The sequence below is a fragment of the Cynocephalus volans genome, chromosome 10 (assembly GCF_027409185.1).
Source record: "Cynocephalus volans isolate mCynVol1 chromosome 10, mCynVol1.pri, whole genome shotgun sequence".
Classification (NCBI taxonomy): domain Eukaryota; kingdom Metazoa; phylum Chordata; class Mammalia; order Dermoptera; family Cynocephalidae; genus Cynocephalus; species Cynocephalus volans.
The window spans coordinates 94,774,555-94,798,534 of NC_084469.1; the positions used below are offsets into that span (position 1 = coordinate 94,774,555).

General features: G+C 55.7%; 1 protein-coding gene across 1 annotated transcript; it reads right to left on the reverse strand.

Moving 5' to 3' along the window:
- Positions 1 to 5,677: 5,677 nt before the first annotated feature.
- On the reverse strand, positions 5,678 to 16,398 carry PLK5 (polo like kinase 5 (inactive)). Its single transcript, XM_063109960.1, has 15 exons — positions 16,291 to 16,398; positions 12,557 to 12,670; positions 12,292 to 12,408; positions 11,611 to 11,740; positions 11,446 to 11,533; positions 11,249 to 11,344; positions 10,417 to 10,615; positions 10,126 to 10,252; positions 9,859 to 9,935; positions 9,325 to 9,394; positions 9,002 to 9,079; positions 7,844 to 8,000; positions 6,817 to 6,946; positions 6,629 to 6,733; positions 5,678 to 5,863 (listed from the first exon to the last, which is right to left on the reverse strand). Exons 1-15 carry the CDS (start codon positions 16,396 to 16,398, stop codon positions 5,678 to 5,680), a joined length of 1,782 nt encoding a protein of 593 aa, XP_062966030.1.
- Positions 16,399 to 23,980: the final 7,582 nt, after the last annotated feature.

Here is a 23,980-nt window from a genome sequence, read left to right on the forward strand (position 1 = left end):
TGCCCTGGCCCTGCCTTGCTGGCTCCTGATTGGAGGAGATGTTGTATCACATGGTCTGAGGGACCAATGAGGAGGTGGTCCAGAGTCTGGGTTCAGACATAGCCTCAGATTGAGAAAAACTGTAAAATTGGAAACTCTACCGAGGGTAAGTTTTCGCTCATTCCTTAGATTTATTTAAACATTCTCTGAGTGGTTTAAATGTGTGTATAGAGAGAACCAGGGCCAGAGTGGATACTTTGCCATTTCTCGAAGCTCCAACCCTTGTCAGCACCCAAAGAAGTGAGGCTGATAATTTTATTTCTGGAGGTGCACAGTTAACCCCTCTGAAGAAGGTTCCAGAAACTTTCAGTGTGAGGGCGTTGTGGGCACCTTTCCATCTCTTGAAGTTCTTGTACCTAGAAATAAAAATCGGCCCAGGAGGTTAGACAATTAATACATTCTGTGGTTGGTTTATTTTTAATAAATCATCATTGTGGGCTCAGGGCGTGGGAGATTCTCACAGATTGTTGCTGTTCTGACGCCCACAAGCAGATGGAGATAAACACCCTAGGTAGGTCATTTTGCAAGAAACACAGTTAAACACGCTGAAGATGTTTTGTGTTTTTCTCCCCAGAAACAAATGTTCTGGGCAGAAATGGAGCTGAGACCTTTGCGTGTTTTGGTACATGTATTAGTTTGTGATTGCTGGGTAAGAAACCACCCCAAAACTTGGTGTCTTGAAACAACAATAAATGCTCATTTCTCGTAGTTTCTGTGCGTCAGGAATTTGGAGGCGATTTGTCTGGGTGCTTCTGGCTCAGGGCGTTTGTAAGGCTGCAGGCGACCTTCAGCCAGGGCTGCTGCATCTGAAAGTTTGACTGAGGCTGGAGGAACTGCTTCCAAGGTGGCTCTCTTGCGTGGCTGTTGGTGTGAGGCTTTGGTTCCCCACAACTAGGATCTGTCTGCAGGGCCGCTTGAGCTTCCTCATGACGTGGTGGCTGGTTTCCCCCAGAGCAAGTGATCCAAGGTAGAGCAAGGTGGAAGTCACGACCTCTTTAGTGACCTACACTCAGAAGTCACAGACTGTCACTTCTAACATGCTACTGGTGACACAGGTCAGCCATATTCAGTGCAGAAAGGACTCCACACAAGCACAAATACCAGGAGACAGGGACCACTGGGGGCCCATCTTGCAGGCTGCCCACCACAGCATTTTTACACAAAAGACCACCAAGTGTTGATCGGAGAGACAAGCAGTGCGAGATGACAGTGACATGTCAGCTTCAGTTTCCCTCTTCTGCTGAGTCCACCCCACCCCACTCTCAGTGCTGGTGATTTGGGGGAGGTCATATCACCCAGGCCTGGCCAATGAGCTTCCACCCTGGGACTTTGCTGGCACTAATGGGAAAGTCCAGCCACCTATTTCCCCTTGGGTTTGCTGAGCTGGTGGGATGCCAGGCCAGGCCAGGGGTCGTTTTGCCACCAGGCTGGAAAAGCTTGCTGAAGAGCGAGGCCAAAACAAAGGACGGCAGAGCAAGAGATGGAGAAAGAGTGAGAGAAAGGAGAGAGGGGCAAGGGAGTCTTTATCCTTCATCCGAGCCCAGATCCAGCCTTACCTGCAATCGTCTCTTCTCCTGAACACAGTAGCAGAAGCCATAATAATTAGGAAGAGGGTTTCTGTCATTCAAAAGCAAATAATCGTGACACCGTCAGCAGATGAATGGACAGACACAACTGAACAAACACAATCCACACACGGGGACCTCACTCAGCCATGAACAGGAACGAGGCTCTGACACACGCTGCCACGTGGGTGGACCTTGAATATGTCACACTCAGTGACAGATGCCAGACACAAAAGGCCACACAGTGTGTGACTCCATTTACATGAAACGTCCAGAACAGGCCAATCCACAGAGACAGGAAGTGGAGCTGTGATTTCGGGGGCTGGGGGTGACGGCTGATGGGGACTTGGTGTCTTTACGAGGTGATGGGAGTTTTGAAACTGGACAGAAGTGACGGCTGCACAGCATTGCGAATGCACCGAATGCCACTGGCTGTTCGCTTTAAAATGCTGATTTGTGTGTTGTGTGAACTCTAGCTCAGTAGTAGAAAGACCAGGAGGCTCCTGCCGGACGCCGCTCCGCTCCTGCGGGCCCCTGTGCCGCCCGCACGCCCTTCCTCCTGGGCCCGCGGCTCCTGGGTCCTCTCCGCTATTTCGCCCAGGACAACTTCCCCCTCCCAGTTCTGGCTACACCAAGGCACGTGACCTCACGGCTGGTCCCCCGCCGCTGCCCGTCATAGACGCCAGCTCTCCCTCCCCCCTCGTTCCACAGAAAGTGACACGGTGAATCTGTGCCCACAGATGTGCAGACACAGCCAGCACATAGCCAGGGCGAAAAGCATGGGCCCCCCTCACGTTTTACTAATTTTCTACCAGAACGTAAGTGTATGAAAATGGAGAAAAAAAGAAAACAGCTGTCCTGTGACCTCCCCAGAAATGGAGGGGACCCGGGGACGGGAGGTGGTGGCCACTGGGACTTGAGTTTGAACTGTTAGGTTGCAGCTTTGTTACAAAGAGACAACATTCACGTCTTACCTTTGGAGTTGATGGGAAATTGTTCAAAAGAGACAAGGCCTCGGGAAAGGTGTCTGGAGGCATGTCCCAGTCCGAGCTATGACCATGTCCTGCCTGCAAGCGGGTGCCTGCAGGAAACAGGGGCTTTGGCAGGGCTGGGAAGGGGCACCCCAGCTGCTGCTGTGACTCTGGCTGGAGGTCACCCCCCAACCTCTCTCATGCATCAACCTCAGTGAAGGGACGTGTACAGGGACATTTACCCACCCCCGCCGTGTGTGATCTCTGCCTGGCGCTGGGATGTGCTGCTTCTCCCAGGACAGCTGTTTCCAGCTTCATTACTTTTTTTTCCTGATTACAAGGGAAATATATTTTAGGAATTAAGCATCGTGTCTGTAAATATTTCAGTTTTTTTTTTTTTTTAAAGATGACCGGTAAGGGGATCTCAACCCTTGACTTGGTGTTGTCAGCACCACGCTCACCCAGTGAGCTAACCGGTCATCCCTGTATGGGATCCGAACCCGTGGCCTTGGTGTTATCAGCACCGCACTCTCCTGAGTGAGCCACGGGCCGGCCCCAAAATCTTTTTTTTTTTGTCTTTTGTGACCGGTAAGGGGATCGCAACCCTTGGCGTGGTGTCACCTGCACCGCGCTCCGCCAGTGAGCGCACCGGCCATTCCTATATAGGATCCGAATCCGTGGCGGAGGCACCGCTGCGCTCCCAAGCGCTGCACTGTCCCGAGTGTGCCACAGGGCCGGCTCAGTTCTTATTTCTAAACCAGGGTCTCTCCTCCCCTCCCCCGGCACTGTGGACATTGGGCCGGATTCTTCTCTGTGGCGGGCTGTCCTGGGCACTTCAGGTGCTGAGCAGCGTCCCTGGTCCCCACCCACTCCATGCCAGGAGCACCCCCAGTCGTGACAACCACAGATGTCCCCAGATAGCACCCAGGGTACCCTGTGGGTAGAACCACTGCCCCACCCCCATTGAAAACGACCACTCTAAAGGATAAGGGCATTTTATTTCATTTCATTTCATTTTATTTAGTTTTGGTGGCTGGCCAGTACAGGGATGACCCCCGGCACTGCGCTCTAACCGAGCTAACCCGCCAGCCCAGGATAAGGGCATTTTAAGAACAAAATGACAACGTTACACACTTTTAAAAATTAACAGTAACTCCTTAATGTCAAATAAATGTCCACTCGTGCACATTTCCGTGAGTGTCTTATACATACACATACCTAGATACAAGTACTTCAAAAGTTCATGGAAATATAGAATTAAAGATAATATGAACCTTTCCATGAAATTTTCAAAGTACCCTCCTTATCTGCGGACTCAACTAGCTGCAAATGGAAAATATTTGAAAAGAAAAAATAATATGAATACAAATAAAAATACAGTATATCAGCTGTTCACACAGTGTTCACATTGTGCGCGGTGTTACGTGTAATCTGGAGATGACCGAAAGTCTGCAGGAGGATACGCGTAGGTCGTGTGCGTAGACGATGCCACTTTATGTCAGGGACTTGGGCATCTGACGATTTTAGTATCCTCGGGATGGTACTGGAACTGATCCCCTAAGGATACTGTATATATCTGGGGAGTGGCAGGTGGCACACCTTTCCTCTAAGTGACACATACATTCCAAGTCACCCTCTTTTACCATGAATCTCCTGGGGTTGGTAAGAGGAGCTTTGCAGTTGGATTTCGCACAGAATCACGCTGCTGGTAGGAATCCTAGACAGTACGTGTCCCTTTTAAACAGTTGGGCAAACTGAGGCCTGGGAGTGCCTGTAAGTGGTAAAGCTGGGACTTGGGCTTGGGTCTCCTGACCCGGTGTCGAGAATAGTCTCCAGCGTAGAATCCGACTCTGGGCACCAGAATGGACACCCGGAGCCCAGCCCAGAAGCCCACACTGAGAACTACGGCCTCAAGCTCTAACGGGACTGAAGTCATGGTGTGAGTGATGGTGACCTTTCTATCATCAGCCCCAAACCCTCAGCCTGCCTTAATGCCCCCTGGGGGTCTTCCCCCCTTGCCCCCCCAGACGCATTACCAGATATTTATTTAATGAGTCCCCCACTGCTGGACACTCAGGTTGTGTGCAGTGTTTTCAGTATCACAGATGCTGCTGCCGTGAACACCCTCATTTTATCCTCCTCCTGGCTCACCCCTCTCAGAGTTTAGCTCCTCTCAGTGCCTCAGTGTCTTTGACAGTCATCAGCTGACAACAGCTTCCCCTTCCTGGCACCCCGCAGCCTTGTGCATGCTGGACTGCGTGAGGGCTCGGGGGTGCTGGGTGACCCTATGTGGCCTGTGTCCCCTTCCCACATGGAAAAAGGCACAGATGTCCAAAGACAAGATGGGCCAGGATTTCCCATCTCCAGAGGTAGTAACACCCAATGGTCAAGAACGTCGGCAGAGGACTCAGACTGTTCACAATCTGCCCAGGTCACTTCCTTCCACTGGGAAGCTTGACCAGGTGGACATAGCCTGAAGGCTTCTATAATCCCCTCTCCTGCCGTTTGGGGTCAGGAAGCAATTGATTTTTCCAACTGTGCAAGACTAAAATTTCTGACTTGTCTAATTCTGTTGGTTAGCTGATCAGGTCATCTCTTCATCTGGTACATAACAAGTAGCTCCATCCACCCAGAGCCGACAGCTCTGTGTGGGTCAACATCTTTCCAGCTCCAACAACAGTTTTCTTACCATCCACTCTTTAAGCAAATGTCCCATATTTTAGATTTTGGGGTTATGTCGGAACCCCACTTCTGGTACTAATTTCTGCATTGCTGAAAATCTAGCTCATCTCTGTGACAAAGAGACTCAAAGTCACTCTGGGTTTGAGTAGCCCCTTGCTGAAGCTCCTCAAACTCTTCCTCCCCAAAGACAGGCAGATGACAGTCTACAGCGTCAAGTTTTATTTAATGAAAAAAGAACAAAGCCCACAAAAGCAGGGTTGAACAGTCATGCCATAAGGCAAGGACCCCCATTCTCCCATACCTCCTGTGTGTCCCCCAAACTCTCCCCAAGGACATCCCCTCTGGAGGAGCAACAGGAATAGAAATGGAGCCTGGGTCCTTGGCACCATCACGCAGAGGTCCACTCTGACCCTCGGGGCACTAGCTACTCTGCAGCATGCGGAGGGCGTGGTGAAGGTGCTGGCGGGCAGCTGCAGAACAGCCGTGGCTCCGCAGGGCGCCCAGTGAGTAGGAGGTGCCAGGATGGCCATGCTCCCAGTGGGTGAGCAGCAGCCCTGCACCCTCGCCCATCAGCACCAGATGAGACTGGACTCCACTGAAGCTGACCTGCCAAGGGCAAGAAGCCGAGGTCAAGGGGTAAAGGGTGCCCTGGGCTTCCCACACCTTGGCCCTCCCAACCTGGGTCTCAGTGCTTGCCCACCCATAAGAACTCAGAATTGAGAGGCCAAGAGCTCTACTGTACAGCCAGGGAAACTGAGGCTCAGACGGGGACTCCTCTGCCCACAGTCACCCAGTGAGACTCCCACTCTTAGTCCTGTGACCTTGGGAATATCAGTCCCCCCATCGAGATCAGTCTCTGGGCTGTGAGGCAGGTGGAAACCCCAGCCAGGTCCGGACAAGCATGTTACAGAATCCTACACCCTAATCTGGATAGAGAGACTTTTAGTTTTTATTTTATTTTTTTTTACTGTAAAATTAAAAAAAAATAATAATAAGGAAAATTATTATATTATATACTATTTCTTTTAAACTTTGTTTGAGGACTGGCAGTGGTTTCTCAGGAATCACCGTGGCTGCTCAGGAGACCTCTCACCTGAAAGGGATTCTCCAATGAAATGACATTTTGATTGCTGCTAAATTGAACCACACATAGAGATGACCAAATTACATTTTGCCACCACTTAAACAGGTCATTTATTTTCTCGATTTTGCAGTTTTTGCACTTAAGAGCCAATCCTTTTTTTTTTTTGCAGGAGCCAAATGCTTCCTGGGACTCACCCGAAAGCTTGCACCAGAACATCTTGGTGGCCCAGGCCTGGCCCCACCAACCTGGGTGCCACCGAGGACGAGGCACCAGCCCTTCCCACTCACCTGCACCGTCCCATCACTGAACAGCAGCAGCAGGGCCTGCTCAGACACGAGGAAGCGCAGCAGGCAGAAGCTGGGGCTGGCAGGTGGCGCGGGCAGGGCCTCCTCCTGTGGGCAGACTCAGCCATGGTGAGTCAGGGGCAGGGGTGTCCCCACCTCCCAGCCCTCACCCAGCCCCACCCAGCCCTCACCTCCCGCAGCCGCTGCTGCATGTAGCGCGCGAAGAGTCGCAGGACGGCCAGCTTGGCACCCAGGGAGCTCGGCACAGCCCTCAGGGTGAATGTTTCCAGCCTCCCACGGTTAGGCATGTAGCAAACTTGGCTGGGGACAGGAGCACATGGCAGTGGCAGTTGTCAGAGCCTCTGTCCTGGGCACCCCATGTCTTGGGCACCTTCCCATTTAGCTACAACCCCCTGGCCGGTGGCTTTGAAGACCAGCTCTAGGCTGACTGGTGAGCTCAGCTGGTTAGAGCCCGGGGTTATACCACCAAGGTCAAGGATTCGGATCCCCATACCGGCCAGCCGCCAAAAAAACAAAAGGACCGGCTCTACACTGGCCACTCCGTGTCTGTCGTCCAGCCCTGGCCTCTCAGCGTGTCCTGCCCCTCCTGCCATCTCCCCACCTCAGCTGATGGCTGCTCCGTCCTTCCCGCTTTCCAACAAAGTCCAGATGCCAACCCACTCTCATGCCCCCACCAGGACCACCAGCCCAGGCCACCTGGATAGTACAGCCACCTCTCCACTGGTCCCCTGCGTTAATCCTGCCAGAAAGGTTGCATTAAAAACATGAGTTGGACCCCTCCTCTTTGGCCCCAAACCCAACAGTGACCTGGGACACGCTCTGATGGCACGTCCTCTCCACCTCCCCGTGGCTCACTCCTGCTTCCTTGCTGTTCTGCAAATCCCCCATGCTTAGTCCCACCTTGGGGACTTTGCACACGCTGTTCCCTGTGTCTCCAATGCTGTTCCTGATGGGCTCCTTTTTGTCTCTGCCTATGCCACTGAGAGCCGCCTCCCTTCCTAATCTGCCACCTCGCCTGGTTCCTGCAGAAAAGCACCACCTGAAATCAACTCTGTCATTCATTCCTTCAGCATCATTCTGCCCCTTTGGGCAGCGAGCACCTGCAATGTGTGCAGTAAGTGCTTAATAAATGAGGAATGAGTAAAAAAGGTGGGGGCGGGGCCTGGTTCCCCAGGGGACAGGAGCTCCACAACTTACCCTCCTGGGGGGCGCAAGGCCATGTGGGTGCCATCCCGAAGCAGGACACCGCTGCCCCCGTCTGACAGCTGGTAGCCAAAGCCATACTTGCTGGAATAATCGACCCACTCGGGGGCCCAGATGATGGACCGCTGCTCTCCTGGGGGGTCCTGTGTGGCTGGGTACAAAGACCAGGTGGGCTGAGCCAGGGGTCCGGGTGGGTCAGGGCTCAGCAGCCCCAGGCAAGTGCTGGGCAGGGACTTGGGGGCTTTAATGGGGGACTAGCAGGCTGATATGGAGATAAGTCCCAGGAATAGTCAACTAAGTTTGGCTGTGCAGGCAAGTCTGGGATCAAGGCTGTCTCTGGAAATGAGTAATTCTGGAACACTTGCGAGGTCGGTCCGAAACACCATAAGGCTTTGTTTATTTAATTTTTTTTGTATTGAAAAATAAAAATTGCTCCATGTCATGAGAAATCCTGGGATTAAAAAAAAGGGGGGGGCATTAGTGGAAAAACTGGTGACATCCAAAAAAGAGTGGAGCTTTGTTTACAGGAACTTACCCACGTTGGTTTTTAGTGCGACCACCCTCATGGTTACAAGGCAGGGGGAAGACAGAGACTCTGTGTTATCTTTGCAACTTTCCTGTAAATCTCAAATTATTTTTTATTGTTTATTAAGGTGTTTTAAAAAATAAAAATTGGCTCTAGTTGTTTAAAGCCCATTTTAAAGTTTGGAGGCCACGTGGAGCTACACGGTCAGGGAAAAGCTGAGAAAAAGAAGCTAAATCGATTCACTTGATAAAGAAAAGGCTTCCAGGTGGGAGACCTTGGGCTGGGGCCTGGGCAGGACGCTGTGGGTTGGTGGAGGTTGAGGGGAGGCAGAGAAAGAGGGGTCAGGGTTCTGGGACACTGGTGGACGGGACGGGGTCCTGTCTCAGTGTGTGGCCGATGGACGCAGCGCTCGGTGTTGGTCCAGAGTGCGTTTCCCCAGCGTGTACTGTGCACAAAAAGGTCGAGCCACCTGTCTGAAGTCACTGTGCCCTGAGGTTCCCTCTCTATCCCCCACCTCCCTGTCTCCAAGAGGAGCCCCAGAATTATCCAGAAGGGCCCCAGATGGGGATGAAGGCAATTTTCCTTGGATGCTAAGAGAAGAGGTGACCCCAGGGCTGGGTTCCTACCCAGGGGGCCGGCGTCCAGGCAGAGCTGCAGGCTTCTCATGGCTGCGTCCACCTCCAGCCGTGAGCTGCCCTCGGGCCCTGGTGAGACAGATCTATGTGGGGGCAGACAGGCCTGGGTTCCCACCAAGTGGGGCCCCTCCAACCAGTGTCCCTCCTGACTCCCGCGTCCAGGAAAATCTTATTTTAAACCCAGATGAATTCTGGGCATCATCCCCATTTTACAGATGGGAAAGTAGAGGCCTCGCAAGGTATGGCCTTTGCCCCCACTTGTAGGTTCTCCCTCCCCACGGGCAGTCCCGGCCTGAAACAGAGGCTCTGCTCACCTGCTGGGTCACTCCGAAGCGTTCCTTGTGTGAGCAGGTGGATGGGGACCTCAGAGAAGGGAGTCACTCTCTCAGACAGGGAGGCCTGAAGAGAGAGAAGCCGGGGTGACAGCTGTCCCAGCCCTGGGGAGAGGCCTGAGGTGGGTGAAGGGCTCTGGGGCCTCCCCTTCTGCCCCGCCTTGCTCAGCGCTTGAAGGAACTGGTTTCCTCTTGGATGCAGTTGCAGAGCATCTCAAAGCATACAGTAGGCACTTAATACATGTGATGGGATGAACCAATGGAAGGGAGCAGGGTCTCATGGCCTGGGGCTGGCTCTTGGGGAATTCCAGGTTGGGGGACAGAGATGGACACAGATGTGACGCAGCCCTGATGGCTCAGGGGGGACTAGAAGGAGGGGTCCAGACCTGGGACCCAGAGCTGGGTCAGGGCTTCTGTTTAGGGGTTCAAGGAGGCCTGCCTGGAGGAAGGGGCTTTAGAGGGGGCTAGGGATGCCCTCCACGTGCTCCCAGGTGTCCCCCGGCCCCGATTTCTCACCTCGCTGCCCCACTGCATGGAACCAGGTTTGGGCTCATCTTCTCCTGGACCTGAGGCCTCTTTAGGTGTGCAGGGGCCTGAGGAAGGCAGGGGCTTTGGGGGGCAGAGCCTGGGCCCCATGCGGGGGGAGGCACCTGCCACCCAAATCCACCTCCATCATGGATGTGCAGGTGGGAGGTATGGACAGGTGCGGGGGACGTGGGTGAGGTGTCGGGCTGGTGGGGATGTGGGCTAAGGTGTGCAGGTGTGGCCCGGCGAGGTACTCACAGGGTGGCTGGCACTGGGTCAGCAGCAGCCGGCCCACCTTCCGTAAGAGCCTGCCCAGAGGCTGGGGGACTGTGAAGACGGGTGGGCTGTGGCAGGAGTGGGGTGGCAGCTGGTCTGGAGTGAAGCCCTTTGTAGAAGGAGGCGTTTGAGGTCAGCCCCTGGCGCAGGTTGCCCGACTCCTGAGCACCTGGGTCACCTGGGGGTGCTGGCCTAGGATGAGAGGGGCCCAGACATCCCGCCAACCTCATGCCTGGGCTGGGGACGGGCCCCGTGCCGGTGGCCACCACCCACCTGCGTGAAGAAGTCATCCTGCAGCAGGTGGTCCAGGCTGGGCCGCTCGGCCGGGTTGGGCGCCAGGAGGTGGGCGATGAGGCGCCGCGCGTTGGGTGACAGGTGGGCAGGCTCCGGGTAGCGGCCATCGCGGATGTTTTGGTACATCTCCGACAGGGGCGCCACCATGAAGGGCGGGGCGCCAGTCAGCACCATGTACCTGGGCCAGGTGGGGGGCAGGAAGCTGGGGACCTGCTTGCATCTGCCCTGGGTATCCAGGCTTTGCTCACACCTACCTGTGTGCACCTGGACACACCTATGCACCTGGCCATACCTGTGCACACCCTCCTCTGTCCACACTTTACACCCACTTTTCCATCCCCCACCCTACATCCCCTCGCACTTGGCCATTCCTGTGCACCCCTCTCAGAGGACAGCAGCATCTCTCTGTCCACCTGCCTGAACCTGGCTCACCCCATACACACCTGCTCCACTCCTGCCTATGCCTCACACCTGCACATACGTCCCCTGATCTGCTTGAGCAACTGCCACCTGCCCATACCTGTCCATATGTCATACCTGCCCTCCCTCCACGTGCATGCCCACATGTGCCAACTCATACCTGCACACTGCAATGATGGCAGGTGCGGGTCCCACCTGCCTCCCACTGCCACTCACCTGTTCACGTCTATTCTGTGTAAGTTCCTACCTGCTCATCCCCCACTTATTCCTCCCTGTACATATGTACACCTGTCCTCACCTGCCTGTGCATACGCCCACCTGCCCACACCTGGTCCCACCTGGGCAGTCCTGCCCACCTCCCTCAGACCTGGGCTCCTGGGGTCACACTCACATGATGCAGCCCAGCGCCCAGATGTCTGACTGGCAGGAATGCCCATCCCTGGAGACAACCTCTGGGGCCAGAAAGTTTGGGGTCCCGCAGAGCACTCTGGGAGGGGAAAAAGGGGGGCTCAGGAAGGCTGGATCCTCATGCCAGACCAGGGCCCACCTGTGCCCACCCAGACACTGCTCCGAGCCTGCCACTCTCACCTGTGGCAGCGGCCCCCCGGCCCCACTCTGGCAGCCAGCCCCAGGTCTCCGATCTTCACCTCCATGTTCTTGTTAAGGAAGAAATTACCTGCCCGTGGAGGAGGGCAGACGGGTCACCCCCACTGCCCAGCTCCACCCTGGCAGGTCCCCTTCCCCAGCACTCACTGAGCTTGAGGTCTCGGTGCACGATGCGCCGCTGGTGCAGGTAGCGCAGGCCGCTGACCAGGCCCCGCAGGTAGTAGCGCACCTCAGGCTCTGTCAGGGTCTGCCGCGCCTTCAGCACGTGGGCCAAAGACTGCAGGTGACCGGCAGGTGGCAGTGGTGGTGCCAAGCAGACACAGGGGAGTTCAAGGGGCCCAAGAAAGCAAAGGTAAGTTCTACTTGGCCAAGGTGGGCATATCTGATTGTGGGACAGGCATAGGGGAGCGTAAGGGAGCTCAGGTGCACACAGGTTCAGATGAGTCCAGGTAGGAACACCTGGATTCGGGGGGTCCCAGATGGCCACAGATGAGTTTGAGCAAGGACAGATGATCGGAGATGAACATGAAGTGGGCATACGGTGGGCACGGGTGGACACAGAGGAGCCCAGGTGTGCGTGGATGAGTTGAGAGAGCATAGGTGGGCACAGGGGAGTAAAGGTGGCCATCAATGGCCCCACGTGACACAGGACGTGCTGGTGAGTGGGCACTGACAGAGGGCAGAAAACGTGCATGGCAAGGGCACAGGTGGGCACAGGTAAGCACAGGTGGACCCAGGGGCAGACACAGACGGGCAGGGCAGACACGGTGCAGGCCCGCGGCTCCTCTCACCCCGCCCGTGTCCCGCCCTCTGCCTCTTCCCGGGCACCTGGCGGCTGCAGTACTCCAGCACCATGTACACATGGTCATGGTCAGCAAAGTGTCCGTGGAAGGCCACGATGTTGCGGTGTCGCAGACGGCTGTGCAGGGCGATCTCGCGCTCCACCTGTGGGCACATCCCGCCATGTACACACCCCGCGGGTGTACAAGCCCTGCAGGATTCACACCTACTGGCAAACACCCTGTGCTCACAAGTGGGACGGAAGGGCAGGGACTCCTCTGGGGCCCCTGGAACACTGATCAGGGGTACATACCTGCCCCCGAGGCTGCAGCCGACCAGCCCCGCTCCCGCCGCGGGGCACCACCTTGAGGGCAAACACGGCGCTGGTGGACATGTCCGTCAGCTCGTAGCAGCGGCTAAAGGCGCCCTGCAGGGGAGGGGGACGAGCCGGCTCAGCCGACAGGTGCTCACAGGTGTGCGGACAGGGGTGCACGGAGGCACGGGGCTGCCGGGGACCCCGGTGTGGCCGGGGTTCTTCGCACACACCCCTGAGACAAAAGGACACACAGCTCGCTCCCTCACGCCTGGACACACAACACATGAACCCAGGCAAAGGCACCGGGACACATAAGACGCAGACGCACGGGCACGTCCACAGCTGAATACACGTGAGTATGGCCCAGGGACCACAATATAGTGCCCGGTCACACACACGACACCCAGACACAACACAACCCCTGGACACAACACACAAACACACAACACAACACCTGGACATGTAACACCTGAACAAACACATGACCCATGACACCAACACAACCCCTGGACACAACACACAAACACACAGCACTTGGACACACAACACCTGACCACACATGACACCCACACAACACGACCCCTGGACACAACACACAAACACACAGCACTTGGACACATAACACCTGAACACACATGACACCCAGACACACAACACAACCCCTGGACACAACACACAAACACACAACACAACACCTGGACATGTAACACCTGAACAAACACATGACCCATGACACCAACACAACCCCTGGACACAACACACAAACACACAGCACTTGGACACACAACACCTGAGCATGCACATGACACCCAGACACACAACACAACCCCTGGACACAACACACAAACACACAGCACTTGGACACATAACACCTGAACACACATGACACCCAGACACACAACACAACCCCTGGACACAACACACAAACACACAACACAACACCTGGACATGTAACACCTGAACAAACACATGACCCATGACACCAACACAACCCCTGGACACAACACACAAACACACAGCACTTGGACACACAACACCTGAGCATGCACATGACACCCAGACACACAACACAACCCCTGGACACAACACACAAACACACAGCACTTGGACACATAACACCTGAACACACATGACACCCAGACACACAACACAACCCCTGGACACAACACACAAACACACAACACAACACCTGGACATGTAACACCTGAACAAACACATGACCCATGACACCAACACAACCCCTGGACACAACACACAAACACACAGCACTTGGACACACAACACCTGAGCATACACACGACACCCACACAACACGACCCTGGACACAACACACAAACACACAGCACTTGGACACACAACACCTGAACACACATGACACCCAGACACACAACACAGCCCCTGTACACAACACACAAACACACAGCACTTGGACACACAACACCTGAGCATGCACACGACACCCAGACACACAACACAACCCCTGGACACAACACACAAACACACAGCACTTGGACACACAACACCTGACCACACATGACACCCACACAACACGACCCCTGGACACAACACACAAACACACAGCACTTGGACACACAACACCTGAGCATACACACGACACCCACACAACACGACCCTGGACACAACACACAAACACACAGCACTTGGACACACAACACCTGAACACACATGACACCCAGACACACAACACAGCCCCTGTACACAACACACAAACACACAGCACTTGGACACACAACACCTGAGCATGCACACGACACCCAGACACACAACACAACCCCTGGACACAACACACAAACACACAGCACTTGGACACACAACACCTGAACACACATGACACCCACACAACACGACCCCTGGACACAACACACAAACACACAACACTTGGACACACAACACCTGAGCATGCACATGACACCCAGACACACAACACAACCCCTGGACACAACACACGAACACACAGCACTTGGACACACAACACCTGAGCATACACACAACACCCACACAACACGACCCTGGACACAACACACAAACACACAGCACTTGGACACACAACACCTGAACACACATGACACCCACACAACACAGCCCCTGTACACAACACACAAACACACAGCACTTGGACACACAACACCTGAGCATGCACATGACACCCAGACACACAACACAACCCCTGGACACAACACACAAACACACAACACTTGGACACACAACACCTGAGCATACACACAACACCCACACAACACGACCCTGGACACAACACACAAACACACAGCACTTGGACACACAACACCTGAGCATGCACATGACACCCAGACACACAACACAACCCCTGGACACAACACACAAACACACAGCACTTGGACACACAACACCTGAGCATACACACGACACGCAGACACACAGTACAACCCCTGGACACAACACACAAACACACAGCACAACACCTGGACACACAACACCTGAACAAACACATGACCCATGACACCAACACAACCCCTGGACACAACACACGAACACACAGCACTTGGACACACAACACCTGAGCATACACACAACACCCACACAGCACGACCCTGGACACAACACACAAACACACAGCACTTGGACACACAACACCTGAGCATACACACGACACCCACACAACACGACCCTGGACACAACACACAAACACACAGCACTTGGACACACAACACCTGAACACACATGACACCCAGACACACAACACAGCCCCTGTACACAACACACAAACACACAGCACTTGGACACACAACACCTGAGCATGCACATGACACCCAGACACACAACACAACCCCTGGACACAACACACAAACACACAACACTTGGACACACAACACCTGAGCATACACACAACACCCACACAACACGACCCTGGACACAACACACAAACACACAGCACTTGGACACACAACACCTGAGCATGCACATGACACCCAGACACACAACACAACCCCTGGACACAACACACAAACACACAGCACTTGGACACACAACACCTGAGCATACACACGACACGCAGACACACAGTACAACCCCTGGACACAACACACAAACACACAGCACAACACCTGGACACACAACACCTGAACAAACACATGACCCATGACACCAACACAACCCCTGGACACAACACACGAACACACAGCACTTGGACACACAACACCTGAGCATACACACAACACCCACACAGCACGACCCTGGACACAACACACAAACACACAGCACTTGGACACACAACACCTGAACACACATGACACCCAGACACACAACACAGCCCCTGTACACAACACACAAACACACAGCACTTGGACACACAACACCTGAGCATGCACATGACACCCAGACACACAACACAACCCCCGGACACAACACACACGACACACGGCTACAGAAAGCAGAGATGTACGTAAGACCTTCACACACACACACACACACACACACACACCTGGAGACAACGCAACAGAGTCGCGTACAAGGCACCGACACGCACCCCAGGGACACACAGCCCAACGCGCCACTCAGCGGTTCCCGCCACCCCACACGCACCGTAGGACCGGTCGCCACAGCCCCGGACGTCCCACCGCGCAAGCACCATGCAGACCCCAGACTCGCGCGGACACACGACACACGACACGTGCACGCCAAGCCGCCAAGCCCGGGGCGCACGCCCTGCGCCCTCGCCGGGGGGTCCCCACCTTGCCGATCAGCTTCCCGCGCCTGTAGACGCGTCCCGAGCCCGGGTCGCGCAGGAAGGCGGCGACCAGCTGGTGGCTCCTGCGCCGCCGCCGCCGCCCGGGCTCCATCGTCCCGGGCCTGGCGGGGCACCGCGCGCGGGCACTGGCGCAGTCTCCAGCCCGGGCCACCGCGCGCCGCCGCCGGGGACGCGTCTTACTGGCTGAGGGGGGCGGGGCGGGGCGGGGGCGGAGCCCGGACGCTCGCGGCTGGTCCAGCCCGAGGCAGGGGGCTGGTGAACGGGAAGCGTGTGGGCGTGCGGGGACAGCGGGCTGGAGAAGTCCCAGGGACCAGAGCAGCGCCGATGCCTCGCGCGCCAACCGCACTTAGCGGGTTTGCTCGGCCCACCCTGCACCTCCGGGCCAGCTGGGAACTGTTAATGCGCCCATTTCACTGAGCTGGAAACTGAGGCTCTCTCGCGGGTGGAGGTTGGGGGCTTCGGGGGCTGTTCCCAAAGTGCGCTTGAAGCGTGAGTCTAGTCGTGGTGAATGTGTGTGATTGTGAGTCCTCCCTGCTGGCGGGTCCCCTGGGGCCCACATGATAACGTGAAGCTTGATCACTTTGGGCACTGGGGAGCCACAGCAGGATTCAGAGCAGGAGAGAAGCCCAGTGTCTCTGGCGCTGGAGCTGGTGGGGAAGGGAGTGAGGCCTGGACAGGGACCAAGGAAGTTATGAAGACCCATGGTTGGGGCCCAACAAGAATGGGGGAGACTCAGCAGCGAGAAGGGACAGGACTGGGGACTGAGGGGTGGACACTGGGGGTCGTGACTCGTGGCACGGGCAGCCAAGTGGGGACCCTCAGATGGTGGCTTGGAAGGGGCAGTGGGACAAGAAGACAGTGGGCAGGCTTGGGTCCCCTGGGGACTTCCGGGGGCATCTCTGAGCTGTGCCCCAGACTCTAACTCCTTTCCTGGTGTGCTTTCATTCACCTTACACCGATCCTGGGAAATAGGAACAGGAACTGTCCCCATTTCGCAGGTGGGCACCCTGCTGCCCAGGGAGGTGAAGTCGCTTCCCAGGCCAGGAGAGGACAGTGCTGGATTTGAATCCAGGCAGCTGCCCCTGGATGCTGTGGTATTAATCCTCAAATGTTACATAACATGATGAATGAGGAGGGGCTAGCAGGGCCCCGTGTGGCTGGAATCAGGCCTTGGAATTTTCCAGGGACCAGATTTCGGGATCCGGCCCGGCCACACCGCCAGGGACAGGAAAAAGCTTCTGAGCCATCACACGACTGCATGGTGTGTCAGATGGGGACCGCGGCGTGTTTGATGGAGCAAGATCTGGTCTCAGTGCCAGGGTGGAGGATTCCAGGCCTGCCCAGGGGGCGAGGGTGGGGGGCGCCTGGCTGCAGCTGGGGGGACCGAGTCCCCTGCTAAGGAGAACTAGGTGTGGCAAGCCTTCGGAAGGTGGGCAGCTCAGGGACCCGTGGGTGTGAAAGAAACATCACTGGGGTGGAGCCTTGGGGCCCTTGGGGGTGGAGGGCCAGGTCTATCGGAGCGTTAATTCTGGTATCTGTGTATGTGCAGAGCCGTATGGGTCTCTGTGTGCCCAAGACAGCCCCAGCCCCACCCTCGTAAAATGACAACCATTTAAGGTACTGCAAAGAGATCGTCCAAGACTTAACCAAGTCAGGGGTCAGGGAAGGCTCTGGAGGTGAAGAGAAGCAAACTAGGCCCTTTTCAGACAGTAGCTTGTCCATGAGGTAGGTGCCTTTCTTAGCCTTAAGTTACAGATGAGGAAACTGAGGCTCAGGAAGGCTCTTGCAATCTCAGGATCTGCAGGACTGCAAGTGGCCAAGCCCTGCTTAGAGTCTAGGTCAGGGTGGATCCAGACAGCCTGTTGCCCCCAGCGCTGACCTCAACAGGGTCCCCCCAGGCTTTCTGCCCCAGCAGCCCTGGGGAGCGGTGCCAGGCGGAGTCCTCAGGCTGACTGAACATCCAGAAGCTTCCTGGGGGGGAAGGAAATCAGAGTTCCTGGCCCGGAGCCGCACAGCCTGCCTGTCAGCTGCTCTCTCCGCCTCTGCCCTGGCTGCCCGCTGGGTTTTCCTGGCTGAGCCTCCACCTCAGAGCTGGTGAGGCCTCCTGGTCCCAGCCTGTGTCCCTCTGAGCAGGGACCCCCTCCACCAGCCTCCATGAGGCCCTCTGGCTGGCTGCCTTCAGCCCCAGCCTGCCCCGGGCTCCCTGCCCAGCCCAGCTTGGCCCCGGGGTTTTTTGGGTGGTAGCCAGGGAGGAATCCCCCCAGGGCCACCCCTCGGCTTTCGCTAAAGGCCTCTCACAGACATTAGGGAAGGGTAGGGTGATTACTAATGGGTACAGGGTCTCCTTCTGGGATGATGAAAATGTGTCAGAATTACATAGAAGAGGCGGTTGCACAGAATTGTGAATGCACGAAATGCCCAGGAATTGTGTGCTTTAAAATAGTAAGTTTTAGGCCGTGTGAGTTTCTCCTCCATTAAAGCAAACAAAAAAGAAAGCGGGGGTGGGGTGGGGGGCGCGGATTTAGACACAGGGCCAGGGAAGGCGTTTTTGAGAAGTGAGCCACCGAGAGGGTGATGTCCTCATTTGGGACTCTGGAAACGGGGGACATGGCACCTGCACATCCCAAACAGATGAGGGCCTGGGGTTTGAGAACCAGGGAGGGCAAACTGGGGTATTCAACTTCATTTCTTGGAATCCATGCTCAAGATTGAAACAAACTTTATAATAAAATAAAGAACCTAGTTATCCATAGTAGGATTATTCACAGCAGCCAAAAGGTGAACAACCCAGGTGTCCATGGACAGATGGACGGATAAACATGACATGGTCTATCCACACACTGGAATATTCTTTAGCCATGAAAAGGAAGGAAATTCTGACACGTTCTATGACGTGGAAGAATCTTGAGGACATTGTGCTCAGTGACATAAGCCAGTCACACAAGGACAAACACTGTGATCCCACTCACAGGAGGTCCCTAGATTCGTCAGATCCAGAGACAGAAAGTAGAACGGGGGGTGCCAGGGGCTGGGGAGGGGGCTGGGGAGTGAGTGTTTCATGGGGACAGAGTTTCAGTTTGGGAAGATGAGAAAGTTCTGGAGATGACAGTGGTGTTGGCTGCACAGCCACGTGAATGTGCTTAATACCACTGAGCTGCGCACTTTAACATGGTTAAAATGGTAAATTTTATGTTCTGCACATTTTGCCACAATAAAAAAGAAAAAGAAAGAAAAACATATTCGATTCTCGACCCCCGAAGAACACAGCCCTAGGGAGCCTACTAATGCCCCCATTTTACCGATGAGGAAACTGAGGCAGGGCTTGTGCGATGAGAACAGAATCTGTGCTTTGCAGAGTGGCAGGGCAGGTGCAATGGGGCTGCCTGACCCTCCCATTCGCACCCCTGCCCTGGGTTCCTGAGGCCTGAGTGGTCTCGGGCTGGAGCCCCCAGCCTGGCACCCGTCCCCCTGTGTCCCCCACATTCCTGCCACTGGCTCGATTTGTCCTCCAGCCTCTGTTCTTTTGCTGACCTGAGGTAACTCTCCAGAGTCAGCAGATTTCTCCAGAGAAGTGCCAGGAAGCTGTGCTCAAAATACCTGCTGCAGGTGGAGGGGGTGACTGCTGAGACAGCGGGGGCGCTGGACTCCCCAGAGGCCTCTTTGGGAGGCTCACAGGGCTGGGTGGGGGTCAGCATGGCCCAGGCGTCCTCAGCCCGTCCTTCCTTCCTGAAGGTGCCAGGGTAGGAGCGTCCAGGAGGTGTGACTCGGCCCAGCTCCCACGTCCCTCTCTGGCCACCTGGTCTTTAACAAGCACCCATGAAGGCCGGCCTGTGGCTCACTTGGGAGAGCGTGGTGCTGACAACACCAAGTCAAGGGTTGACATCCCCTTACCAGTCCTTTAAAAAAAAAAAAAAAAAAAAACAGAAAAAAACAAGCACCCATGGAGTCTCATGTGCCCAGACTCATGAGCCCTCGGTCCTGCCATGCAGGTACCCGGGGCCCAGCGGCCCCCAGAGCAGAGCAGGTGGGAGGTGTGCTGCCACCACTGGGCTTCAGAAGCCCCATGATCATGGTGCCAGGCTGTGGTGACATGGCCCAGGTGGGCATGGGAGGGGGACCCCAACTAGGTACCCATGTTCCAGGCTCCCACCTGTCCCCCCAGGGCCAAACCTTGTTCTGGCCTCTCTCAGACTCTCAGCGCCGTTTGCTGTCAGCTCCTTCTGGAAGCCTCTGTCGTCCTCCAGGGCACCCCCTCTCTGGGCTTTCCCCAGCTTTCTGGCCAAACCTTTCCGGTTCTGCTTTGAGCCTCCTCATTCTCCTCCCGGGCCTGGGGCTCAGGTCCCTGTCCACGCTTTTAGTTTCCTCCTGCTAAAGTTGTCCAGACAAGTAGCTTGAGCACTGAAGGTGAAAGTGTCTTTGTTTTTGGCTGGGGGACGTTGTCTCCATCAGGGATTCCCCAAAGGCAGAGCCTGAAGCGAGGGTTTGGTACAGGGAGTGGGTCTGGAGAGCAGGGTGGGAGGAGCTGGTTACCACTGTGGGCCCCTGAGGCCCAAGCCCGTTGGGGACATTCCTCAGAAGTGACCACCCAAGGGTAGGAGTGTCTGCCCTCTGCTACCTGCTCCCCATTGGCCGGGGCCTCCCCACGGGATGCTAATTGTCCTGCATGTCCAGCTCAGAATGGCTGAGAAGCTCGTGCAGGTGGGCCTGCCTGCAGCACCCATGGGGGGAGACGAGCCCCCTGCCCTGTCAGTCTCCCCACGGCGGCCTCTCTGGCCTCCCTGTTGGTCCTTGATCCTGCACCAAGCTGGTCCCACCTCAGGACCTTTGCATGTGCTGTTTCCTCTGCCCAAACTCCTCCTCCTCCCCAGGTCTTTACTCGGCAGATCCTCCATCTCTGAGGGCTCAGGCAGCCAAGCATCGCCCTGGCCAGACCACCCGCACCCCATGATTCCCTGGCCCTGACCCCGTGTACTTACTTCTTGCTCCCATCATAACCTGAAATGACCCTATTTCCCTGCTAGTTTGCTGGGGTTTTGTGCTACCAACTCTGGGAGCTCCACCGGCCAGAACCAGGTCTGTCCCTGTCATGCTGCATCACTAGCAGGTGCTGACCTGCTGGGGGGCCTCCCTGAGCTGTCCCAGGCCCCCACCTGCAGGGTGGGCTTCCTCAGGACCCAGAGCCCCTGGCAGCCCTGAGGGAGCCCTGGACACCCTTCCCTGTGTCCTCTCTCCTGCCAGACACAGCATCGATCTCCATTTAGAGACACTGATTGACTCCAGCTGTATTCAGGGTGCTGCGTGGGCATCGGAACTGGCCAGATTTCCACAGGAATAAGTCATTGTCATCTGCGTGGGTGTTTTTGTTTCTTTGTTTTTGGCAGCTGGCCGGTATGGGGATCCGAACCCTTGACATCGGCATTACAAGGTGGTGCTCTAACAATGTGTGGGTCTTTAAATAATCATGAGAGAAATAGCTCAATGTCACATGGGATTTTGGAACAGAAGGACATTAGTTTAAAGAAAAAAAAGGCCTGGTGAAATCCAAGAAAACTTGGAATTTAGAAAATAGTGAAATAGTAATAGTAATTACTAATCCTATTAACTATAGTAATGTACCAATGTCAGTTCCTTAGTCATGACAGTACTGGTTTCTTGCGGTGGCTGTAACAAATTACCGCCAGTGAGGTGGCTTCAACCAACACAAAAGTATCCTCTCTCAGTTCTGGAGAGCAGAAGTCCTGAAGTCAAGGCGTGGGCAGGGCTGGTCCCTTCCAGAGGCTCCAGGGGGTCCATGTCCTCCTTTCCCAGCATCTAGAAGCACCCCCAGCCCACAGCATTTCTCTTTTTTTAAATTTAATTTAATTGAAAAAACAGTTTTATTGGGGTGTAATTAAAGAACTGCAAATACATACTGTGTGCAATCTGATGGGTTGGGACGTGTACAAACACCTCATGACCTTTCAAAGTTCCCTTGGGTGCTTTTGTTTCTGTTTTGTGGTGAGAACACTCCCCGTGAAGGCCACCCTTTCAACCAGGGCTGAAGTGCACAGCACCGGTGACTGTGCTGCACAGCCCCGATCAAGCCCCAAGGCCATGAAACCACAGCAGGAGTGGGGGCCTGGCTGATCCCCGATCCCGTCCCGGCCCTGCCTCAGGGAGGGGCCCCCATGAGGGGCACAGTGCCTGCTGTATGCACTCCCTGCCAGATCCAGTGCCTTCTATAGACCCCCCTTGCAGGGGGCAGCATCTGCTGTATACACTGTCTACATATACTCTTTGGAAGGTGCACTATCTACTGTATACAGTCCCTGCAGGGCATAGCGCCTGCTGTATATAGTCCTACAGAGCATAACGCCTGCTGTTTATCTCCATGCAGGACACAGTGCCTGCTGTATGCACTCCCTGCAGAGCTCAATGTCTGCTGTATATGCTCCTTGCAGGCCGCCATGCCTTCTGTTTACCTTCCCTACAGGACACAGTGCCTACTGTGTGCACTCCCTGCAGACTACTGTGGGCTGGGCCTCTGGGAATGGGGCTCGTCTAAGGGGGATATAATTGCCCACTTGACAGAGCCCCTGAGCCTTATTCATTTCTGATGCCACCCGCCCCCGGGCCCCAATCCATACATAGGCCAGTACACAGTAGGCGCCCAGTAGAGAGTTTCTGCACTCGCTGTCCGCACTTCCTCTCCTCCTAACCTCTCTTCATCTCTGTCCAACAGGCTTAACCCCCCCACCTGCAGCTGGCTGCCCGCATCGAAGCTGGTCCACTGGTCCCTTCTCCAGCTCATCTACTGACCTCGCGGTGGCATCTGACACAGTCTGCCCCTCCCTCCTCTCAGAAGTCCCATCTTCCAGGGCCGGCCTGTGGCTCACTTGGGAGAGTGTGGTGCTGACAACACAAAGTCAAGGGTTACGATCCCCTTACTGGTCATCTTTAAAAAAAAAAAAAGTCCCATGTTCCTGACTCCTCTGGGACCCCAGCCTTGCCGATCTCCCCTCCCCCACCCTGGTCTCTGATATCCAGGCCCCTGACCTCACCCATGACTCCAAACACCCCCTCCATACGTGGCCTATGTCCATATACCCATCTCCACTCCCACCCCGACTTCACCCCTCCCATGGCTCCCACCCCCCAGCCCCCTCTGTGACCTCACCTCCACCCCGCACCCAGGCCGCTTGCTCCAGCTACCTGGACCTCCCGTCTGTCCCTTTTACCCTTATTCCAGCCTCAGGGCCTTTGCACATGCTGTTCCTGGGGCTGGGCCGCCCTTCCCTCTGACCTCCTCATGGTGGTCACCTCCTCAGTGATCCTGACCTCCACCCGTCCCGTGCTGGACCTGGGCGATTTCTTCTGAGCATGCAGGTCAGAAGGTAGGATTATACACTCCCAGGGTTGCTCACGGCTGTGCTGGTGCATAGTAGGTGCTCCATAAATGGCACTGGGTGGCCATGCTCCAAGGTGCTCCAGGCTGGAGGGCAGACAGCCCTGGCTCAGCCGCCCCTCACTGTGCGCCCACCCCGGCAGAGACCCTCTTTCCCTGTGGTCAGGGCTGGGGAAAGCAGGTTGAGCTTCCCGGAGGAGGGGACACTCAGGCTGAGCCTGGGTCGAGAAGAGCGTTGCCCCATCCCCTCAGCCCGCCCGCCAGGGGGCGCCTGGTGGGCGGGGCGGGC